Source organism: Bufo bufo, chromosome 5 (assembly GCF_905171765.1).
Source record: "Bufo bufo chromosome 5, aBufBuf1.1, whole genome shotgun sequence".
Classification (NCBI taxonomy): domain Eukaryota; kingdom Metazoa; phylum Chordata; class Amphibia; order Anura; family Bufonidae; genus Bufo; species Bufo bufo.
Genome location: NC_053393.1, coordinates 480,814,017 through 480,837,381, shown reverse-complemented (window position 1 = coordinate 480,837,381; position 23,365 = coordinate 480,814,017). Strand labels below are relative to the sequence as shown.

The 23,365-nt window shown below is 43.9% G+C and overlaps 1 protein-coding gene across 3 annotated transcripts in view; it reads right to left on the bottom strand.

The window, feature by feature from the left end:
- The window catches only part of RBM33 (RNA binding motif protein 33), a 113,633-nt gene that overhangs the window by 5,470 nt on the left and 84,798 nt on the right, over nucleotides 1-23,365 (bottom strand). For all 3 annotated transcript variants that reach the window (XM_040434161.1, XM_040434158.1, XM_040434160.1), the window contains exons 16-17: nucleotides 20,365-20,658; nucleotides 20,054-20,242 (exon numbers count right to left, since the gene is read on the bottom strand). In XM_040434161.1, the coding sequence (XP_040290095.1) occupies nucleotides 20,054-20,242; nucleotides 20,365-20,658 (483 nt within the window). The remainder of the gene's footprint in view (nucleotides 1-20,053; nucleotides 20,243-20,364; nucleotides 20,659-23,365) is intronic.

Below are 23,365 nucleotides of genomic sequence, written 5' to 3'. Positions count from 1 at the left end.
TTTCAGAAGGTGCACCAATAGAAAAATCCTTTATGCCTAGGTTGTCTCTCAGTTGGATGTTGCCTCGCAGAAAGTGGGCAAGGATTAGGACGTGGCAACATGCGCCAAAATATAGGTGCAAAGTAAGCCAAGTTAAAATAACCAAGCTAGGAGTCTGTCTGGCTAAATGGCATTGCCATCAAGTCCCTAAACACAGCTGACCATCTTCTCACTCAAGACAGTCAAAATCCTACTCTGTACTTACACTGCTAGCTGTGGATGGATATTTGGCTTTTCTGTTTTTCCTTGTTGTGCTCCAAGGTTTAAGGGGTTCTCCAGGAAATTCCTATGGATGACCTACCCTCAGGATAGGTCATCAGTATGAGATCGGTGGGGGTCTGACTCCCGACACCTCCACTAATCAGCTGTTTGAGGAAGATGTGGTGCTCACCAAAGCTCCATTGAGCACCCTGGCCTCCTCACAGCTTACCAAGCACAACGCCATCCACTGGATAGTGGCTGTGCACGGTACTGCAGTTCAGCCGCCTTCATTTGACTGAGGTACACCTAGGCCATGTGACCCATGAATGCGATGTCACAAGGTCTAGGAAAAGGCTGCAGCACTAATAGCACGCCACAGCATCTTCCTACAGTTTATTGGTGGGGGTGCCTGGAGCCAGACCCTCGCCAATCTGATCTTGATGACATATCCTGAGGGAGTGTGTCATCAATATCAAAATCCCAAAGAACCCCTTTAGGAAAGACATTGACTCATTGTGAGCCACTTCCAGAAGGATGTACAAATGTGTCTGGTACAAGAAAGATCAAGGTCAACCGAGCAGCTACATATTGGGTGGAATTGCAATTCCTAACTTAAGTCACAAACCCTTAATCGTTAACACGTACTGGACATGGACATACTGGAGTGTATGCTAAAACACACAAAAATGGATAAAAAAAGCTTAATTTGCTCCATTTTAAAATGGACAAGAAGGAGCTATATATCATATCACTGGACGACACGTCACCTGAGGCTGCACTGTGCACATGAATGCACAGAGTTATGTAAATGTGGAGCTGGTGCAAAAGCTGTATTAAAGCCCTACTGGTAAATCACTTCTGTTCTTTTTGTGTTCTAGTCCCTAACACTCTGCATACCCACTTCTTCTTGCACGTGGTTTTGTCCTTTGATTTGTACTAATCAATGGGCACTGCTAAGAAATCACCAGTATGAAGGCTCCAAAATGAGCAATTCGCATAACCCAATTTCATCTCCCTTCACAGAAATTAAGGTCAGGTCTTCTGGCAGTGTGTTTGGGATCTGGGACGCAGAGTTTAGGAGACAACAATCCAATTTCCTTGTATATTAACACGCTGTATAGAGGGCCTCATAAATTCCCGGTTCCAGGATTATCCAAAGGAGAAAAAGGCTAAATACAATTATGTGCATGCTGCCAGAGGGGTTAACGCATATTCCCCTGAGCAGGAAAATGTGAGTTCTGGTATGTACACAGAACATGCCATAGATGCCTGGGACACACGGCTAATGCATGTGCACGGCTCTCTCCATTCACTTACATGTGAGTGATGGAAACAGGAATACTTGCTAAGCCAACACCAAAGAAGCAAATAAAGTAAAGTAGAGATGCCATTCATGGCCAGTGTGGGTCTTGCATCAGGCATTTATGGCATAACCTGTGGACAACAAGGTGTATTCTGTACATGGCTGTTACTACAATTGTTGTTGGAAGTCTTTTCATTTGCTCCTTTGGACTATCAGATTAAGGAAGAACTCCAACAGACATCAAGTGTCCTACACTCCCTAGAGATATCAAGTTCAGGAGCAGCCGAGCGGTTTAAGGAGTCGCTGTACTTTCACACAATTTATTTCGTTTAATAGAGACTGTTGTAAATAGCAAACTTCTAAATCATTTCATTTAAAAAATCTGCCTGCATCCACCTGAAAAAGAGCCGTAAAGTCATGGCCACTAGGGGGTCTCACTTCCACCTAAATTAAAGTCCACTGCAAGATCCGTTCCTAGTAACAGACAAGACAGCAGAGAGGAAGTGGGGGCGTGCAAGATCTAGTCGAGATCCTGAGGATGATAAAATAACTGCTTCTACAATGCCTTCGGCCTTTGCAGAAGTGCGATTTCCCCCTACTTACCTGTTCTGTGAGCTCTGGAGTTGGGGGGGGGGGAAGGAACAAAAACAAAGGGAAGGGAAAGGACATCACAGTAGCACAGTAGAAGGCAGATTTCACAGAAATGGAGACACTCCCTGCTTGTGAGAGAAATAAATCTAGCTGTGCAGCTTAAAAGGGGTATACCGTAATTAGGCCTATAAATAGACATTAGGGAAGGCTAAAATTAGACCTATTCCTTTACATTTTTATTTTTTTTAAACAAAGTACGCTTTATGAATTGGGTCCAGCATTTGTGCATCTAGACTTGGGTGATGCACCACATGTGTCTGTCCTGGCAGATATTTTTTTTCATACCTTTTTTTGCAGATAATAAAGTGGCACCATAATGACAGCAGCCACTTCATTACTTGTTCACAGCCATACATGATCCTGCATGCTAGGGCACATTCACACTGCGTTTGCCGTGTACTATGGAGGTGCAAGTCAGGAGTGTTTCCCAATGTGAGCCTCCAGTTTGTAAGCATACAGAAGCATATGTCGCCAACTGTCACCCATTTAAAAAAACTGTAATGCCTCCGTCTAGAACAGCATGGTCGACAACACTACTCAAAAGGTATACCTATGCATACTGACCAAAAGGAGGCTAAAAGACAAAACTATATACTTTTGGCCTCTGTCAGGTGAATGGGGGCCTAGTGAACTGTTTGAGGTACACACTGGGAGCTTGGCATATGCAGTGTTTATTCACCCTTGGCTATGCAGTCAGCTCTAGCTGAGACTCACATCTATCTCATTCGACATTTTACTGATGGGGACACAAACTAATGAGAATGTGGATTTCCATTTGAAGCTACAAGATCCAACATCAATTTCCACTGGGTCCCTGTCTGAGGTCTCAGCCCCAATTGCTACTGGGATGGCTTGCCCACAGAGAATCATCATTTCTGGGAAGTCTATCCCTGCTCCCCAGAAACTATGATTGTTGGTGCCGGCTAAAGGACACAATAGCCGAATGAATGAGTATTTGCTTGTTCATCGGGTGATTGCTGGCACCTTTACAAGGGCCAATTACTGGGCACAAGCATTTCTACAAACGCTCGTCCCTGATAATTGGCCTGATTACTGTTCCTTGTTAAAGGACCTTAAGATGACCCCTCTCCAATGATGGGAAGCGGCAGCCACCTTCCTCCTCCTTTGGCACAGGAAGAATTGCCAATAAGCCAGGAGTGGGGATACATAGGTGTGTCACATGTGTGACTTGAAACGCGTTGCTAATCATATTGGGACTGCCGCATAATAAACAGCAGGACAGATATTTACTATGGAACCTAAAGGACTAATTAATGAATAATTATAAGATCAGAGCTACTAATTTTCCTGGAGATTTCCGTAACGCTCACCTGACACTATGACAGCGCTCTATAAATCACAGCATCAATGCTAATAGAGCTGTACTAGTAGAGTAACAACTCCCCAAGTACAGGGAGGGGGAGGAGGCTGAAAAGAAACCACTGCCTGGTTCGGAAGAATTACATGGGGCATCACATGATCCCTCTCAGCGAGTCAGCAGCTCTGAAAAGGATCATGTGACAAACACTGCCTTACTCTTAGAAGATGGAGTCTCCGATTGCATCACATTTCAGAACTGCACACTGGCTGAGAGGAATCATGTGACATCACATGACAACTGAATGAGGAAGAGCTCTTATTGCTCTTTGGCATGGAAGGAGGTAGGGGCGTGTTAGCAGATGATGCCCTCATAATGATGGGCTCTCTTTACAGGAACACGAAATCTAGAAATCAGTTACAGAAATAAACAGGAGATGAACTTGTCCAAAACTGTCAGACTGCAAGATTGGTAGAAAGGTTCTCTGCGAGTTTCATATTAGAGGGCTGTCATCAGGATAGGCCATCAATATTAGATCAGTGTGGGTTCCCTGATCTACTCCTCACAGCTTACCAAGCACAGTGCCATCCATTGTATAGCGGCTATGCTCGGAATTGCATCTCAGCCCCATTTCTTTGAATGGGCCTGAGCTGTGTCTAGGCCATGTGACCGATGAATTTGACGTCCCTGGCATCGGAAGAGACCTAAACACTCAGAGTGTTTCGGCCTATTCATACTGCTGATGGGCTGGGGTCCTGGAAGTTGGACCCCCGCCGATCTGATATTGATAACCTATTTTGAGGATAGGTCATGTACCGTATATCAAAATCCCTTTAATTTCATTCTGACCACAAAGTATGAAGACAAATGAAAGGATACAAATAATTTACTAATAGTAATGATGTACACAACTGAGTTAGAATAAATGCTCATTTATTATTACAAATATTAAACGGTTTACAACTCTTTAACATAGAAAATAAATTTCTCTGGTTTACATTACAGAACCACGGAAAGAACACAATACAATATGACAATCTTTATCCCTTGACTTGTCTCAAGACAACTTAAATCTATCACTGGCAATAAAAAGAACAAGGCATCTTTTTATAACAGGCATTTACTTCAGTTTGGAAAAAAAGGCATCCCAACATCAAAAGGGATAGGAAGTAATAGAATAGGAAGTAAAAGAGAAAAAAAATGGGAAGTAAAAGAGAAAAAAAAATGCCCACCTCCACAACTACCTTTGAGTTGGACAATCCCTGTGAATACGATTGTGCTACTAAAGAATTCAAGATACTGAACTCAATTAAATAAAGGTGCCATGTGTGAAGGACCATAGGACACATACTTGGGGATGTCAAAGGAAACCAGTTTCCACTACCTAAATTCAAGATAACTAAACTTCGGTAGCATGGGCAGCTGGACATTAAAGGTGTTGTCTGAAAGACATCAATGACATGGCTCCAATTGTGATCGGCAGGGGTGATCTGCCGGTCATAAAAACAAAAAACGGGCTGGGCGTAGGAAAGTTCCATATCACTACTTCTCCTGACTGCTCTGTAAGGACATACGATGATTGCAACCGGTGCCCGGAAAAAGCAGGAGGCATGGTGCTTTCATAAAACCACCGCCACCTCATTCTACTGAATGATCCAGTGATATGCCACCACTAATATGGTGAAGTACCTGGCTACCTGACCAGAAGAGCGTATACATTCCATAACTTTGTAAATGTAAGTACCATTTTCATTTATTTTTTTCACTTGGCTAACCAACATTCAGTCTTTCGTAGTTAAGACAATTTTTATGAAGAATACTTTTATTGACCTCGACCATGGCAAATGGTTGAAGGCACTGAACAGTGGGGAAAAAAACGGAGTAACTGCGGATGGTTTCACAACAGGAATGGTGAAGTGCTACACTTGATTATCAGAACACACAAGACAAACATACAAGGAAATACAAAAAGAAAACAAGAACCAAGGCTACAGTAGTTCTGCTCCATAAAAATCTTACTAGTAACTTATCCGCACAACTACATTAGTCTTACAGACGCGGCTCCTATCTAAGTCAGGGCAGGCTCCGTACGTAGTAAATTCGTCATGCCTGTCAAAGTCACAAAAACAGAATGGTTTATCCATCACATTAGATACATCATGAAAAAATGTATTTAGATGAACATTCCCATACCTCTGCGTCAGAGGAGAGAAGACTTCTCCACAGACAGGAGTCTCTCTCTTCAGACACAGTCTTTAAAACTTAACTCCATTAAAAGCCTGAAACTTCAGGTGTCTGCAGAAAACGTCAATATCCCACTCCTTCCATATTATAGTCAGGGGTCCAAGAAAACCAAAAATGGGAAGTAGTTTGGTGGGGTGCTCATGGGGTAAAGATGTTTAGTGTCCCTGTGATGCTCCCATTTTAAAGGACTTTAAGGGGAACTGATCTGTGACTTTACTATAAAAGATTTAAAGGAGGACTCTTCATGGTTTTGTATTATTCAAGATAAATACAGTTACTTGCCGATGCTGCCACCCTGCGTTTTTATTATTATTATTTTTTTAATATCGCTCCTGCACCCCGCTGTGCCCCCCCCCTGTAGTTTTCTCTCAGTACGCTAATACTGAGCATCGGTACAGGGAGGAGGAGACAGGGTTTCTCAATGGGCATCTCCTTCTCCCTGGTTAATGGAAGAGGGCAGGCACTTGCCATTGCATCTGCCTGTCTAAGCAGTGCACGACCAGCTAGACTGCCATGAGCCAATGCTACAACTGTAGACTGCAGCGGTTGACAGTTGTGGCATGCAAGGTAGCTTAGTGGTGCAGTGATCAAGGCCAACCCAGGCTTCGGCTGCTGTCTTGTAGAGGACAGTGTGGGATCTTTAGAATGGCATTTAGGTTAGTAACACTTTTTTGGGGGGACATGTACAGCTTCACGTGAACAGCCTAAACCAGAATTTTCAGATTTAGGCCAGCTTCACTTGAAATGGTAAATCCATCCCAAACTGATCTGACACAATGTCACACGAGCAGGCGATTTCCAGAACAAGGGTAGTGCTGTTCTTTAATCTGGCCATACACATTGATGATGTCCAGCCGACAGGGAAACTGCTGTTGGAGGAGAGTCAGGACAGTCCCAGACACATTAGGTGGGTTCAACAGACATTCATCTAAAAGCATGAGCGCCTTAAGAGCCCATATACCTATTCGGCAGGAGAAAGGTCAGCTATTGGCAAATCCTGATAACATTCGGAGCCAAGGGTCACTAAAACCAATGGCATCTTACCCAGGAATAAACATCTGAAGTGGTGTTAAAGGGGTTGGGTGCTCTACAGGTTTGAAAATCAGCAGAATAATCTTTCAGATGCTAGGATGCGGTCTACAGACATAGGGTCCATTCACACGTCCGTGTGTGTTTTGCGGATACACGGATCCGCAAAACACGGACATCGCCGGCACTTAATAGAAAATGCCTATTTGCCTATTCTTGTCCGCAATTGCGGACAAGAATAGGGCATGTTCTATATTTTTCGGGATCGGAATTGCGGACCCGGAAGTGGGGGTCCGCTGCCCCATAGAAATGAATGGGTCCGAAACTTAGTTCCGCAAAATGCGGAACGAAATTGCGGACGTGTGAATGGACCCATAATGGTATGTCAAGACATCCAATGACTGGATGTCCCCTTTAACCCCAAAAATGAACCCTTGCGACAGGAGTTATTTTAGGTTTTTTGTGGAGTTAAGCTTTAAATATATGGAACCAACAGCAAATTGTGAACAAAAAGAAGAACTGTGCGAAAAGAAAAAAACAACTTAAAGTAAGAAACCTTGAGGGGAATTTATGAAGCCAGACACTTCAGAAGTTTGGCTTAAAGTCTGAATAGAAGGCTTTGAGACATTTTGTACTTGTACACAAATGTTGAGACATTCTGAATTTTTAATCCACTCACTGCCGCTTTAGCTGGGAAAGTGACCACAGTTAGTTGATCTGGCTTAAAGGGGTATTCCAGATTTTTTATTAATTTGTTTAACTGGTTTATATGATAGGAAATCAAACCATTTACTAATATACATGTAATTAAAATTCTGCATACATATCTTTCTTATATCAGACAGTTGACCCCTATATGCAGTAGAATGGTATAATATAGGGCTGAAACGATTACTTGATTGAATCGAGTAATTCGACACCAAAAAATCCTCAATGCAAATTTTTTGCATCGAGGATTTGTTTGCGTCATGTGACTATGGAGTGGAGTGAAGCGCTTGCTATTACTCTCCATGGTCCTCCGACGGCCCGCACGGCGCTGCACTTTCCTCCTGACACAACAACATCAGGACATAGTGCACGTAAGATGGACGAGTTGTGGACTGGCTCCCCTACAGGAGCGGTATTTTATTTCACTGGCGCTGTGGACATGGCTAGGAGGGGGACATGTGGCACTGGGGAAGGGGGGGGGGGGGGAGCTGGTGGCACTAAAGGGGCTGATGAGTTTTTATAAAGAAAAATGTTCTTTTAATTAGTTTTCTGTTATTAGAGTACTCGATTAATAGTTGGATTAGCCCTAGCATAATCCATGTATCACTTCTGTGTAATATATCCATGGCCTAACTGAAACACTGCATCAGTTACATGACGCCCTATACTATTCAGTAAGCAGCAGTGTTACATGCCATACATGTGCTGGATCAGCACACATGACAACCATGTGATAAGTAAATTTTGATTGTGGTTTTTGCAGTAACTACATCACTGTGTGTACTTACATGGTGGCCTGTCTCTAGGTGATGTTGTAAAATGGCTGCCTGTCTCTAGGAGATGACATGTTAATAAAATTTACACAGACACATGATGAGATACTGCTGCAGGTAGTAAAACTGTATATACTTTTATGTTCTGCTCTCTATATACACTACTATCCACGTGTTAGACACTTGGGCACATGGTACTTGTGAGGGTCACATGACCGACTTCATGTTTATTCTTATCCAGCTCTCCTATGGATGCATTTTACAGAAATAAAACGGGCCGTGCTATTTTTTGCTTTACGGAGAAGCTACTGTATGGATCTCAAAAGTATGTGAGCAAAATGTCAAATGTATATTGGAAAATAGTTCAACATCCTATTCTCCAAATAAATAAAATATAATAATTAAAACCGGTATACCCCTTTAAATCTGCTAGAAAGGCAGAGACTTTTTAAACAGTCCCCAAAAAATTGTCTCACTCTTACTCCAGTACAGGTGATTCATAGAAAGTATAGTAACATCTTGAAACAAACATTGGACTTAATTATAACAGATTTTTCAGGCAATGCAGACTTCTTCAAAACGGACTTTAAAAATTCCCCTCATGATAAATTCCCCCCCATTGTTACCTTCCCAACTTAAAGAGGACCTTTCATACGATTTTATTAAGGGAGATATATACCTGTACTTGCGGGGTACCCCCCGCTGATGTTGCCGCCCTGCTTGATTTTTAAAATATGCCTCCTATGCCCCGCCGGATTTCTCCCGTGAAGTTTGCGGAGGAGACCGAGTCTTTCTCCGTGGGCGTCTCCTTCTCCCTGGCTGTAGCGCTGTCCAATTGCAACGCATAGCGTCACAAATAACCTTCCTGGCTGTGATGCTCTGCGATTGGACAGCGCTACAGCCAGGGAGACGGAGACGCCTACGGAGAAAGACTCAGTCTCCTCCGCATATTGAGCGCGAGAAATCCGTCGGGGCATATTTTAAAAAAATTAAGCAGGGTGGCAGCATCGGCAGGGAGTACCCCGCAAGTACAGGCATAGATCTCCCTTAATAAAATTGCATGAAAGGTCCTCTTTAAAGTACTGAGAAAATGATATATTGTGCTGCAAGGTGACAAACGGCCATCACAAATACAATGCAAGTCGCTCAATTTGTAAGTAAATGTATTGTATATAAAAGGGGATTAACCCTTTCAGTACCGGGCCACTTTTCACCTTAAAGGGTTTCTGTCACCTCAATTTTAGAAATTAAACAGGCTGACATTATAGATGTCACCTGAATTTAACTCTGCATTTCTTTTATTTAAGTATGCCCCCGTTTTCGTGTAATTTTAACTTTTATTATATGCAAATGAGCCTCTAGGAGCAGGGGGAGGGGGGGGGGGGGGTCTGGCGTTGCATCTGCTTCTAGAGGCTCCGTTCGCCCACCTCATTTCCACGCCCTTCTGTTTTGATTGACAGGGCCAGGCCAGCGTTGGTTCTCCTGCTGGCCCCGTCTGCCGTGTAAATCTCGCGCCTGCGCCTTCCCGTTCAGTATTTGGCGCAGGTGCAGTGAGAAAGCTGGCAGTTTTGTTTCTTCCAATAAACTGTTGCTTTAGCCCCAAATTTTTTATTTTCACAAGTGGTAACAGGAGAAAAAGCACCCATATGTGGTGGTAAACTGCTGTGGGGGCACATGGCAGGACTCAGAATGGAAGGAGCGCCATATGGCTTTTGCAGCGCAGATTTTAAAGGATAGGTTTATGGGTGCAATTGTTTTTAATTTTTGAAATGATTGTCTTCTGTGGGGGCTCATTTTTTGCGGGATGAGGTGACTGTTTGATTGGTACAATTTTGGGGTACATAAGACTTTTTGATCGCTTGGTATTAAACTTTGTGACTTTTTATTTTATTTTACAAATTCACCTGACGGGGTGGATCATGTAACATTTTTATAGAGCAGTTCGATATGGATGCGGCAATACCTTATATGTCTACTCCCCCCCCCCCCTATTTTTTACCTTATTTTGGGAAAAGGATGTTTTTTTTTTTTGCTTTTTTTTTAATTACTTTTTTTCACTTTATTTTTTGTCCCACTCCGGGACTTCAACTTTTGAGGGTCTGATCCCCTTTACAATGCATTACAATACTTCTGTATTGTAAAGCATTGGCTGCAAGTGTATTACCAGTGTACAGCCTGCTCCTGCCCGATCAGCACGCTGTAGCTGTAGGGCGCTGGGATTTCTGTCCCAGTTCCCAGCGCCGTACATGTACGGTGCTGGTATCCTACGGGTTAAAGGGAGTCTGTCACGTTGTTTTCACCTATATAAACAAAAGCATTGCAACACAGAATATTGCAAACACATTCCCACCAACACCCCTGTGTACTTTGTGCTCCCAGGTGCCCGTCTGGGTGCAGGTTGCTGTTCCAAGTGCCCAAAGCAATCCATACTTCTGAAGAGGGGGCTCCTTTATCTACTCATATCTTGGGATTGGTAACAGCTAGAGATATGAGCCTGGTTTTGTTTGAAAGTTGACATTTCAAGCTTTCAGACATTAGAAATTAAGTCAGGCATGAAATCAGTGAAACCTGTTTTTACTTTCACTATCAACTGTATTCTCTGCCACCCCGACTTCTTACAGCAATATCTTCCGACGCAACGAATATAACGCTGTGATCCTCGCATTGCGAGCTTTCAAACAAGACAAGGCTCACATCTGTAAATACTACCAATCCCAATACCTGAGCAGCTAAAGCAGCCCTCCCCTCTCCTCGGCTCTGTTCACATCTAGTAGCTTTAGTTTATAAAGGAAACAATACCAGGATCTCCAGACCACTGTTCCCTCTAAGCTGCATGGAAGAGCAGCTCAAAGTATCACCTCAGACCCAATTCACATGACGGCATTTTCCATCCATGTACTATATGGGGCTAGACTGCACCCTCACAGCACAAGGGCCCATACAAGTAAACAGTGCAGTTCACATGCATACAGCATGCACCATTCTTGCGTCCTCTCCATTTCCTCCGATTACAGGTTGAAAACAGGAAGCTTAACTATTAAGACCCTTTCAGACGAGCGAGTGTCTCGCTCTGGACTTGCAGCGAGGCTCCCGGCCTGAACTTCCAGCACTGCCAGGGTCACAGCATTATATTGATTTATGATGCCATGTAACCCTTACAGTTCTGGAATGTATTGGATTTTATTGACATAATGCTGCCAGTGTTGTCCAATACATTCCAGAACTGTAAGGGTTACATAGCATCATAAATCAATATAATGCTATGTGACCCGGTCAGTGCTGGAAGTTCAGGCCGGGTGCCGCGCTGCAAGTCTGGCGCGAGACACTCGCTCGTCTAAAAGGGGCCTTAGTGTTCAGTGTCCTGTTACACCCTGAACAAAACTGGAGCTTGGAGACAACCCCTTCACTGTCCGAGAGCACAAAGTATACTGTAATTAACCCCTTTACTGCCCCAGACCACCAGGGATTCCTACATTAACCCCGACTGTCCTAGACCACCAGGAATATTGGTAAGGAGGTCCTGTGAGTGGCGTGGCGTCCTCACTGCTTTTCCTCTGCCAGTGATGACACATTCATCGATCACGTGGCTTAGGAGCAGCTCAGCCCATTTAACTGAATGAGGCTGAGCTGCAATATCAAGCACGGCCGCTATACAATGTACGGCATTGTGTTTCATAAGCTGCAGGCACTCAGACATTACGCTCATGTGCATGAGCCCTTATGCTGAATTGTTAGAGGGAACATGGCCCCCAATGCCTCACTGAGTTATAATGAGGTCTGTTGGGATCCACAAAGGTGTCTGGTATTCTGATTGGCCTCCATTTGCAACACAGATGTGAATAGAGCCTTACAAAGTATGTTGAGAGAAACCTACAGTGACATTTTCCATTAACCTAGAGGTTGCAGACATGAAAGTTCTTTCTGAAAGTTTTAATTGGATTATCCCGAAACAACTGATCAACAAGAGGGTGTCAGACCCCCGCCGATCATATGTTCAGGGTCCCTTTAAAAGGGCTGATCAATTCAAAATAATTTTTGATCCAACGATACACACCAATTTTGGGGACGCCAATGATCTAGAGAACATTGCTCATTTCAATTCTGAGGAAACTTAGATAATGGTCCCAGTGGTCGTACTACCAGATTAGTCCATACAGAAGAAAAAAACCATATAGACCATACAAAGAAAGTTCATGTCTGCCTCTTCACAGTCTTTGCCATGCAAAATATGCTACTTCACCGGAATTCATATAATTGGTAATGTCCGTAGTCTTGAAGACAACAAAAGTATGCTTTATCAGACGTATGATATTAAAATATATTTAGGCACATGACCATTTTTTCAATCTGTGTAGGACCTGCATTTCTTGCAGACACCATACTGAATGATTCATTTTTAAGGGGCAATGCAATTTTTTTGGAACCCCCCCCCCCCCCCCTAGTCAGACCAGCAAAAGGGAAGTATACTTATGTGCTCCCCATCACTAGGGTCCCCTGCTGTCACCATATGCTTTGACGTCACAAGAGCCAATCAGTGGACGCTGAGACGTTTTGCCATCCCCCCTTCAATATTGACAGTGTGGGACCCGAGCAAGGCAGCTGAGGAGTAAAGGAGTCAGGACCCAGCAGTGGGGAGCAGGTCTGGCCAGGACGGGGGTTTTCCAATAATTCCCCCAAGAGAGGACAACATGCGAATCAATCAAGGTCAGGAGCAAGCAGAATATTTTGCAGGCATAGCTTGCAACTTAAAAACAGAACAGCATAAAAAATTAAAGGGACACTAAACCTACAAATAAGGACCCCCCATCACCCACGAAAAAGGCTATAGAAACTGCCACCATTGTACATAGACAGAGCAGTGGGTAGGGCCTTTCCCACTGGGGATGAAAACCCACATACCCTAAACTTACTGCACTAGGACTAAAGGGTGGAAATATGGAGACAACAAAACAGGTGCCCCCTGGAGTAAAAATACTTTTTTAAAGCATTATAATATGTGACAGAGAATTGGAATCCTTGATTCTATTTACTTCGGTCTTTTTTTTTTATTTTAGTGTCCCTTTAACACAGGCGCTCCAGTCAAAGTCTAGACCCTTGGTTATGTTCTTGTCTGCATACACAACCTATGGCACACTAGGCCTTCATATACCAGGGCACTGCCAGTCTTCTGTATGTACATTTTGCTATTCCGTATTTTGCCCATCCTTTGTATTTGCTGTAATCAATACATGTTCTGCACCTCTAGACTTCGATGTGGCTCGCCCATAACAGGCATGCTCAAACTTACTGTCCTAAGAGGACTTCCAGACAACAAATAACTCAAAATGGTCACCATTGGTCTAGACTTTACAAACCTGCTTCATAACAAAACCACCTGATTCCTTAATCCTAATGCACAAAACTTACTGTAGGATAATCTGTCTCTGCGGTTCCAAAAACACGTGCTGAGAAAGTACACAGATTTCATTACTGGCCCACACCGGAACACTTCCAACACACCCGTATAAAGGGGTCTCAAACTTATTAACGGGGACAATTAAAAGTCAATTCTGATTTGAACCACAGATGGGTGACCTAGCACCTCTGAACTATTACTTACCTGTAAAACCAGCGAGATCTCTTTTTGGCTCCATAGAACTGCGCTGTCACTATATAGACTACAGAATGGACTTTTTTTTACAGTGTGCCATGCGGTTTATCCATACCTTCGACAATAGCAGCATTAGGTCCGTTTTGCAGTCCGTAAACCAGGGATCCGCAACATACGGGTGCAGTTTGTGTGCCTTCCACATTATTTTTTTTTGCTGACCCATTGACTTTGTTGATTCTGTGGTCTGCATTTTGTAGAAACAGTCTATCTTTCTGCGGACATAGAGAACTGGCTGCAAAATGCAGACCACACACCCAATCAAGGCAATGGGTCCACAAAAAATACGAACGCAACATGGAAGTACCCATACTCTGCGATACGATCGTGTGCATGAGACCTTAAGAAGGCCACTGACCAGGAACAGTTTCTAAAAGCCTCGGGTTATGTTCATATGAAACGGTGACCAAAGTCTCCAGACGTCTCCAGCCACTGGGTTGTGCTATAGTTCCACATGAATGTATACAAATGTAAAGCCCCTTCGGAAAGAACAGAGGAGCTCTAGGCACCAAAACATGAGCACATTTAACAGGGATCAGCGTTTAACTGAAATCTCTGCATTGTTTTTGAATAGGTCATCGGGATCTACTTTGGCTTTAGTATTTCCAAGATGGAGTAGGTTCCTCGTACCGAGGGTGTCGCCAACACAAACCCTTCCAACTTAATTGACGGGATGTTGAAGAAGATCTCAAACACACGCAGACAGACATTGGCATAATGAACACAAATCAGGACATGAAGCCTAGATAGTAAAACCAACAAACATGGCCACACTGTCTACAGCAGGGCTGGCCAACCTGCGGCTCTCCAGCTGCTGTAAAACTACAACTCCCACCATGCCCTGCTGTAGGCCGATAGCTGTAGGCAGACTGGGCATACTGGGAGTTGTAGTTCTGCAACAGCTGGAGAGCCGCAGGTTGGCCATCCCTGGTCTACAGGAATAATCCGAGATTTGGCCAAAAAGATAAACTGCTGAGAAAAGCACAGTTTAAGGGCTCATGCACACGACCGTATGCATTTTGCGGTCTGAAAAACACGGATCCGCAAAAAGTCCTTGTCTGCAAAACAGACAAGAATAAGGCTATTTTCACACAGGCGTTTCTGGGTCCGCTTGTGAGATCCGTTTCAGGGCTCTCACAAGCGGCACAAAACGGATCAGTTTAGCCCCAATGCATTCTGAATGGATAAGGATCCGTTCAGAACACCTCAGTTTGCCTCCCTTCAGCCTCCATTCCGCTCTGGAGGCGGACACCAAAACGCTGCTTGCAGCGTTTTGATGTCCGCCTGACGATGCGGAGCCAAACGGATCCGTCCTGACTTACAATGTAAGTCAATGGGAGCGGATCCTTTTTTTTTTACTGACAATATGGTGCAATTGAAAACGGATCCGCCTCCCATTGACTTTCAATGTAAGTCAAAACGGATCAGTTTGCATTATGAAAAAAAAAAAACAAAAAAAAAAAAAAACAATTTCTGAACGGTTCTGAACGGATACCATCGTTTGCATTATAGGTGATGATCTGTCTGTGCAGACACCAGACGGATCCGCACCCCAACGCAGGTGTGAAAGTAGCCTAAGACTTGCTCTATTTTTTTGTGGAACAGCCATGCAGACATATGGAAACGTAAGGCACACAGTCATTTCCGTTTTTTTGGCGGACGCATTAAAGTGAATGGTTCCGCATACGGGATGCAAAAAAAAATATATATATAAAAAATGTAACGGACACAAAGAAAATACGGTCATGTGCATGAGCCCTAGGCATGCAGGGAAAAATGGCCTCCATGCACAAGTTCTTACCAATGAAGGTTTCAGAACACAAAATTTACTGCTTAGTGATCACACGTAACAGGCACTTAACACTTCGAGGACCAGGTCAATTTTTGGTTTCTCCTCCCTCCTTCCAAGAGCAATGTGTTTTATTTATTTTTTACTTTTCTGATACCCAGATGAAAGCTTTTTTTTTTTTTTTTTTTTTGCGCAGGACAAATTGTATTTTTTACTGGCACCATATAATTTACAATACAACAGTACTGAAAAATTCTGGAAAAAATTATTTGTGGGGTGAAAAACTTTTTTTTCAAGATTATAGGAATGGATTAAAAAAAAAAAAAAAAAGTATGGTTATATTTGGGGACACCTACCCTACATATACTTATTTTGAAACAGATTTTGGGGGTGACAAACTCCCTTTAATGGGGTTGCGCACCTTGGCAAAGCTGCTTCCCTCTCCTCCCAGTGATATGGTTACTGGTGCTAAATCAGAGCCACGGAAGTGGTGCAGCGCGAGCAGACAGCAGAAACCAACACAGGCGCACTGTAAATCTCTGTGCCTCTGCGCATGCGCGGGCCTGGCGGTGATGTGTGAAGGACCGAGATTTGGGCTACAAGGGGATGCCACAGACACAGGGCTGGCCAGAGAACACTAAGGCTAGGAGTTAGGCGCGAGTAAGGCCTGGGCACTTAAAACAAACGTTCTGCCCCGGGGCACTTGCGATGGCTCATTAGCATATCATAAAACTACTTTTTGGGTGATTTGGAGGAACTGAAAAAGTTTACAAAATGTAACATCTGTGTCATGTCTGTGTCCCCCATTGAACAATGCAATAGGTATAAAACTGGTCAGACCCCCTTTAAAGGACATCTGTCAGCAGCTGATTAATGGGAAGGAAGAGTTCTCTTCCTAACGAATAGCTGCTCGCTCAGGGGGGGTGAAGGGCTGCGTTTTGCTTGTTCATCGGCTGCACCTTTAGACGGGTAGATTGTCAGGAATAAGTGCTCGCAGGAACGTTCATCCCCGATAATCTGCCATGTAAAGCCAGCACCAGAGGTTCAGCTCTCGCTGCACTTTGATTGACAGGGCCAGGCATGTGTAAATGTGATCACACCTAGCCGTGACTTCTCCTAAAGTCAAAGTGCAGAGACAGCAGAGCCTCTAGGTGTAATGGTAACGCCCTCCTTGCTCCTAGAGGCTCATTTGCATATATTAAAGCATCATTTTTCCCAGCAATGCGGGCACACATGAACATGGGACCAACACAGATGTCTTCAGCTGCCAGGTGCACATGTAACAGGTCAGCCAGTGTCATGGGTACAAATCTGCTGACAGGTGTCTAGATAATATTGCACATTCTATCTGGTTTCAGTTAGTTCACAAAAGTTATCATGCTATAGGAGCCCGTTCAGGCAACTGTACCATAAGCAGAACCTCCTGGCTCCTTTTGTGGCATTTTCTAGGTTCTAATATAGGTCACTTCTGAGGTCACTGATTGACCAGCAGCGGTAACAAGCATGCAGACGGCAAGCCGCACTTCAACTTCAGCTTTGTGCTGAACCTGGAATGCTAGCAGGCAATTTTTTTAATGAAACTTTTTCATCATGCATAGCGGAAAAAATAAAAAAATATGGTTTTAAAAATATAAACACACCAAAAAAAAATAAAAAATTCCCAGTTTCACACTTAAAAAGTTTGCCATTTCTGAACTATTAAAATATAACAATATTTATCATGCAGGGTGAAAGCCGTGATGTTAAAAAAAGTATATAAGTGTAATATGCAAAAAAAGATTTTTAAAGATTTTATTTTTTTAAAGTACTAACATAATAAAGGCTATATAAACTTGGTATCGTCGCAAGCGTATTGAACTGCAGAATAAGGTTGCCATGTCATTTTTAGCACATAATGCAGCAAAAATAAAACCCAAAAACATGGCAGAATTGCGTTTTAGTTTTTTTTCAATTTCACCTCAGAAAAAAAATTTCACCTCTTTTCCAATACAAATTATAGCAATTTAAATTGTGCCTTTAAAAGATACAATTTGTGCCTCAAAAAATGAGCCCTCATAACAGCTATGTGAAAGGAAAATTTTAAAAAGTTAAGGATCGTGGATGGTAGGAAGGGGAAGAAAAGCAAAAAATAAACATTGGATGTGTCCTTAAGTGGTCAATATGTCAGGGCACACAATGGGCCCGGGAGCTCACAGCATGCACAGTGGATGGTGGCTATAACCACGCATGGGCGCACCACTTGACCCATTAAGCTTATACTACCAGGTAGATGTCTGAAACACATATGTGAACATATCTTTGTGGCCATGGCGGTGCAAATGAAGCTGCAAGTGCGCAGCGGTGGTCCTGAGCATGGCAAGTACTCAAGACTCTCCTCAGTAAACGCTGCCCCATGCCTCTCCCATGGTCTTGATTGAAGGGTCCAGCGTATTCTGTATAGAAGAGTGTGACAATGCTGGAACCATCAATCAAGACCACGACATGCAATGGTAGTGTACAGATGCGTTACTATGGCAGCTGGCACCTTACAAAGAGACCCGGCATGGCCAAATAGTAGTCCAAAACATTGTAGCCTATGTAATCCGGAAAAAAAAATAACTGCCTTTAAAAGGGACGCTACCATAATTTTTTTAAATCACTTATGAACAGCCTATGGCCTCTTTCACACGGGCGAGATTTCCGCACGGGTGCAATGCGTGAGGTGAAAATCGCAGCATGCTCTATATTGTGCGTTTTTCACGCAACGCAGGCCCCATAGAAATGAATGGGGTTGCGTGAAAATCGCAAGCAAGTGCAGATGCGGTGTGATTTTCACGCATGGTTGCTAGGTGACGATCGGGATGGGGACCCGATCAATATTATTTTCCCTTATAACATGGTTATAAAGGGAAAAGAATAGCATTCTTAATACAGAATGCATAGTACAATATGGCTGGAGGGGTTAAAAAAATTATTTAACTCACCTCATTCACTTGTTTGCGCGGCCCCACTTCTCTTCAGTCTTCTTCTTTGCTGTCTTTGAGGAAAAGGACCTGTGATGACATCACTGCGCTCATCACATGGTCCGCCACATGATCCATCACCATGGTGATGGACCATGTGATGAGCGCAGTGACATCACCACAGGTCCTTTTCCTCAAAGACGACGACAGAAGAGATGGATTAAGGTGAGTTAAATGATATTTTATTTTTAACCCCTCCATCACTATTTTACTAAGCATTCTGTATTAAGAATGCCATTATTTTCCATTATAACCATGTTATAAGGAAAAATAAAATCTACACAACACCTAACCCAAACTTCTGTGAAGAAGCCCGGGTTCGGATACCAAACATGCAGATTTTTCTCATGCGCGTGCAAAACGCATTAAAATGATTTTCACTCGCGCGGAAAAATTGCACATTCTATCTGGCCCTAATCCATGCCGCCAGTGTGAAAGAGGCCTATAAGTGAATATGTATTCTGGGACCCTCACTAATCAGCTGTTGTAAGAGGCTGCTGCGCTCACTGGTGCTCTGTCCATTTTATAGCGGCTGTGCTTGGTGTTACAGCTCAGCCCCATTCACTTGAGGCCGCTTTCACACGAACACATGTCGCCCGTCGCCGTGCTGCGAACCACAAGTGAATGGGTCCGCAACTGTGATGCGGAATGCACACGGCCAGTGCCCAGTGTATAGCGGACCCGCCGCATGCGGGCAGCAATACGGCCACGGGGGACACACGGTCGTGTGAAAGAGGCCTGAAAGTGACTGAGCAACACCTAGGCCATGTATGGTGATGTCACAGAGCGATGTGGCCAATTCCAACAGCTGATTGGTGAGGTGGTCTGATACTGATGACCTATCCTAAGAATAGGTCATCTATATCAAATTCCTGGATAACCCCTTTAAAGACTGAACTTGAAACCAGATTGCCTAAGGAAGGTCCATTTTGGAACAGTAACGTCACAAGTTTTATGGATTGTATACAAGAAACTTCTTTCCTTGAGGCCAACTGCAAGGTTTCCTATCTTTGTCCATTCATTCACAATAACAGCAGCTGGTAACGGCCAAGATGTTATTCCCATAGAATCGAATGCAGAGTGCCCAATCCCAGTCAGTGCCTACTTTTTAATTTGGTTAGGACCTCTGTTTAGCGCATCAAATAAACTAGCATCACAGGCTGTGGAATAAGCCTCGCTACTACCGTGTATAAGTAGTCACCCATCATCTTACTGCAGCCTCAGATTAGTCGTCTATATTTCGTTGTATCTGCACACACTGCTCTGAACCATTAACTTTACACAAGAAGATTAGATCCCTGAAGTCAGACATTTCTTTCAGACAAGGGATAGTTCTGAGGGTGACCTACCTGAATTGGTCCTACTGACATCAGCAAATTTCTCAATTGTTGATCGCTGGTTGATGAAGAAAGCCCTTCAACTGACACGACACAAGGCTGAGGCTTGCATTCCACTACACGGAGGTTTTGTTTATTTGGCATCATGCGTCCTCGGCCCATCTGTCCACCTACACCTCTGCCTCTACCTCGCATAATGACCTGCCAATGGCACAAGAAAAAGTTAGTTTGTCGTCTCTCGTAGTTCTTAAAAAACCAAACACATGCACGGCTGCTAGCGGCATGGAGCAGAAGGTTCACACTACCACTCAGCTCTGCTGTACCTTATTTGGCGGATGTTGTCCATGGATGCTATTCACCACACGGGGGGTGGACTCTGTCAGTGAAGACAGTGGACGAGCTTTGGCTTCATACTGCTGCGGAAACGGCAGATTCTGTTGCTGCTGAATGCTTCCTTTCCCCAGCGTCACTCTCCTCACCGGTCCGGTTTTCTGTTGAACCCTGGGTGGAAACTGTTGCCTTTGCTGAACTGGTATTCTCTGCGGAGGCTGGACTGCGGGCTGCGACAGCTGCACCTGTGGATTGCGTTCCGCAGCCTGCACAGATATATTTTCTCCCTAGGGAAGAACAAATGGTGTGAGAATTACGACCATCTTTACAACATGGCTTTTACCTTATATATTTAAAAGGTGTATTCCAGTTGGAATAGGGGATAACTATCCGTTTGGAGGGGGGGGAATACTGCTAGTTCGGAGCGGGAAGAAAAGTAAGAGCGCGCCAGGGATCAGAGGCGCTCTTACTTTTCTTCCCGTTCCGAACTCTGACAGGAATAAGCCGGTTGTAGAGACAGAGTCGGAGCAGGGAGCGCGCCAGTGGCAGGGGCAGACTGGGCATGCGCTGCTCTTTTTAAGAAAAGCAGCGCATGTGCAGTTAGAATAAAGCCGTGGACGAACTGGCTGCACGCAATGCGGGGCTGAGGAAGCGGGGCTCATTATAAAAACATTACCATTTGGATTTTTTTGATAAAGTATATTAGGAAACTCTTTTTTACCCTACCTCCCACTATATAGTGAAAAGTACTTATATAGTAGCCAACCCCTTTAAATTAAAAAACTTCTGTGCAGTGTAATCTTGCCCCCTATGTTGGGCTAGTGTACATTTAGTAAGTTAGTCAGGAGCAGAGGAGAAATAAAAGGGAATATGACCGCAGGATCTGACTACAGAATGTGTTTGTTGTCGGTTACTATGGAGATGAATAGTCTGTATGGGAGATGTAGAACATACAGATAAATAGGACATTTTTTTATTAAGACCTATTGCAAAGATGCTTAATATTTGTCACGTTCTATGCATTTAGAGAACAGAAAAAAATTGCTTGCAGAAGTGCGCCTAATACATGGAATTAAAACAAAACACATCTTTTTTTTTTTATTGATCTGATGCATCTAAGGCTACTTTCACACTGGCGTTTGGTGCGGATCAGTCATGGATCTGCTCAGACGCTTCCATTCAGATAATACAGAACGGATCAGTTTGTATTATCTTTAGCATAGCCAAGATGGATCTGTCTTGAACACCACTGAAAGTCAATGGGGACGGATCAGTTTTCTATTGTGCCATATTGTGTCAGTGAAAATGGATCCGTCCCCATTGACTTACATTGTGTGCCAGGATGGATCCGTTTTCCTCCGCATCGTCAGGCGTATAGCAAAACGCTGCAAGCAGCGTTTGTGTCCACCTCCAGAGCGGAATGGAGACTGAACGGAGGCAAACTGAGGTATTCTGAGCGGATCCTTTTCCATTCAGAATGCATTAGGGCAAAACTGATCCGTTTTGGACCTTGTGAGACCTGAACGGATCTCACAAACAGAAAGGCAAAACTCTAGTGTGAAAGTAACCTAAAACAAGCATTTAGCGATGATGCCAGTAAGGTGCATGATTGCGGGGGTCAGTGACTGGCTGCAGTGGTCGGATGCAGATACAGCATGTCATTGGGGTGGGGGGGGGGCACAGTGGAACAGACGTGCACATGCGTAGAGCACACGGTGTGCTGTCCACATCTATTGCGGCCCCATTGAAATGAATCGGATGCAGACCAAAAAGTACGCCGTGCGCATGAGCCCTTATAAAAGTACTGATGTTAACTCCGGTAGCTTGTTATTCAGGGCTCCAGGAAAGCTGGGTCACTGCCCACTATGGGCGCTACAATGTCAATACTCTGACAACCAAGATCTGGTTCAACAGAATTCTTAAACTTTAAAGGGACAATTCAAGGACTTTCTATTATTGTAGGACTGAATGCTCTTTAGATGGGAAATGTGAACGATAAACTGCAACCACAAAAAGACATGATTGGCACTTAAAAGAGCAGCGGTTACCACTCAACGTACAACGAGGCGGCGGTAAAAAATATAAGCCGTCTGTGTGATAGAAAAATGAAGATGTTTTCAATAGCTCAAGATGAAGAGCGCGGCCGAGCCGTCAGTCGGCGTGTTGAGTGTTTGGATACAAAGTGCTGCTGCTGTCAGCTTCCTGCAATTTGACAGATCAAATCTTATTTTCCCCTCTCAAACCCCAAGAAGAGATCCTGCCGACATACATCCAGCAAATTGATTAATCCCTCTCAACAGAAATCACATCTCTTGATTACAACTCGCAGACGTTAAGCAGCATTATTCTGAAGTGACAACACTTGACAAATTCCCAAACCGCCTCGCTCAGCCCATTGTAGCTGGCATTAACCCCGATGAAAAATTAATTTCCCTTATCTTCTTCTAAGCCCCAAAATCCAAATCCTCCAAACAGGCGACTCTTCCTGGAAAGGTATTATGAAAACCTCAGAAAAAAAAAAAAGATTAATTGCATGTCTTCAGGTGACACTAAATTAATTTCGGTGCTCATGACAGACATTTGATAGTGCATATTGAGAGGACAGATAACATTGTCAGGATACACAGCAGGACACCGGCGCGGCGTCCCAGGGCAGCGTCTCAGGCATTGTGCGGTGATAAGGCCAGTGCCTCGCTGTCATTGGCGCCGTTACTGATCTTGGATCTTGCAAATCTAACGACACAGATTTCTATGAGGTCTGACAATGCTGTGGCCTCGCAATAAACACGCTCCCTAACCAGTCAGGAAGATGAAATAGAACATGTTCAAATCTCTGCCAACGTGCAGTCTCTGAACAATATATTATAGAAGGCGAATCGCTCGACAGCTCCCGGCGCCGTCAAACAAGAAATGAACGTGAGAGTCGTTTGGGGAGGGGGTAAAAATACTTGCGACACTGCAGCGATAGGAAAGCCAATTAATTGAAGGGGACGT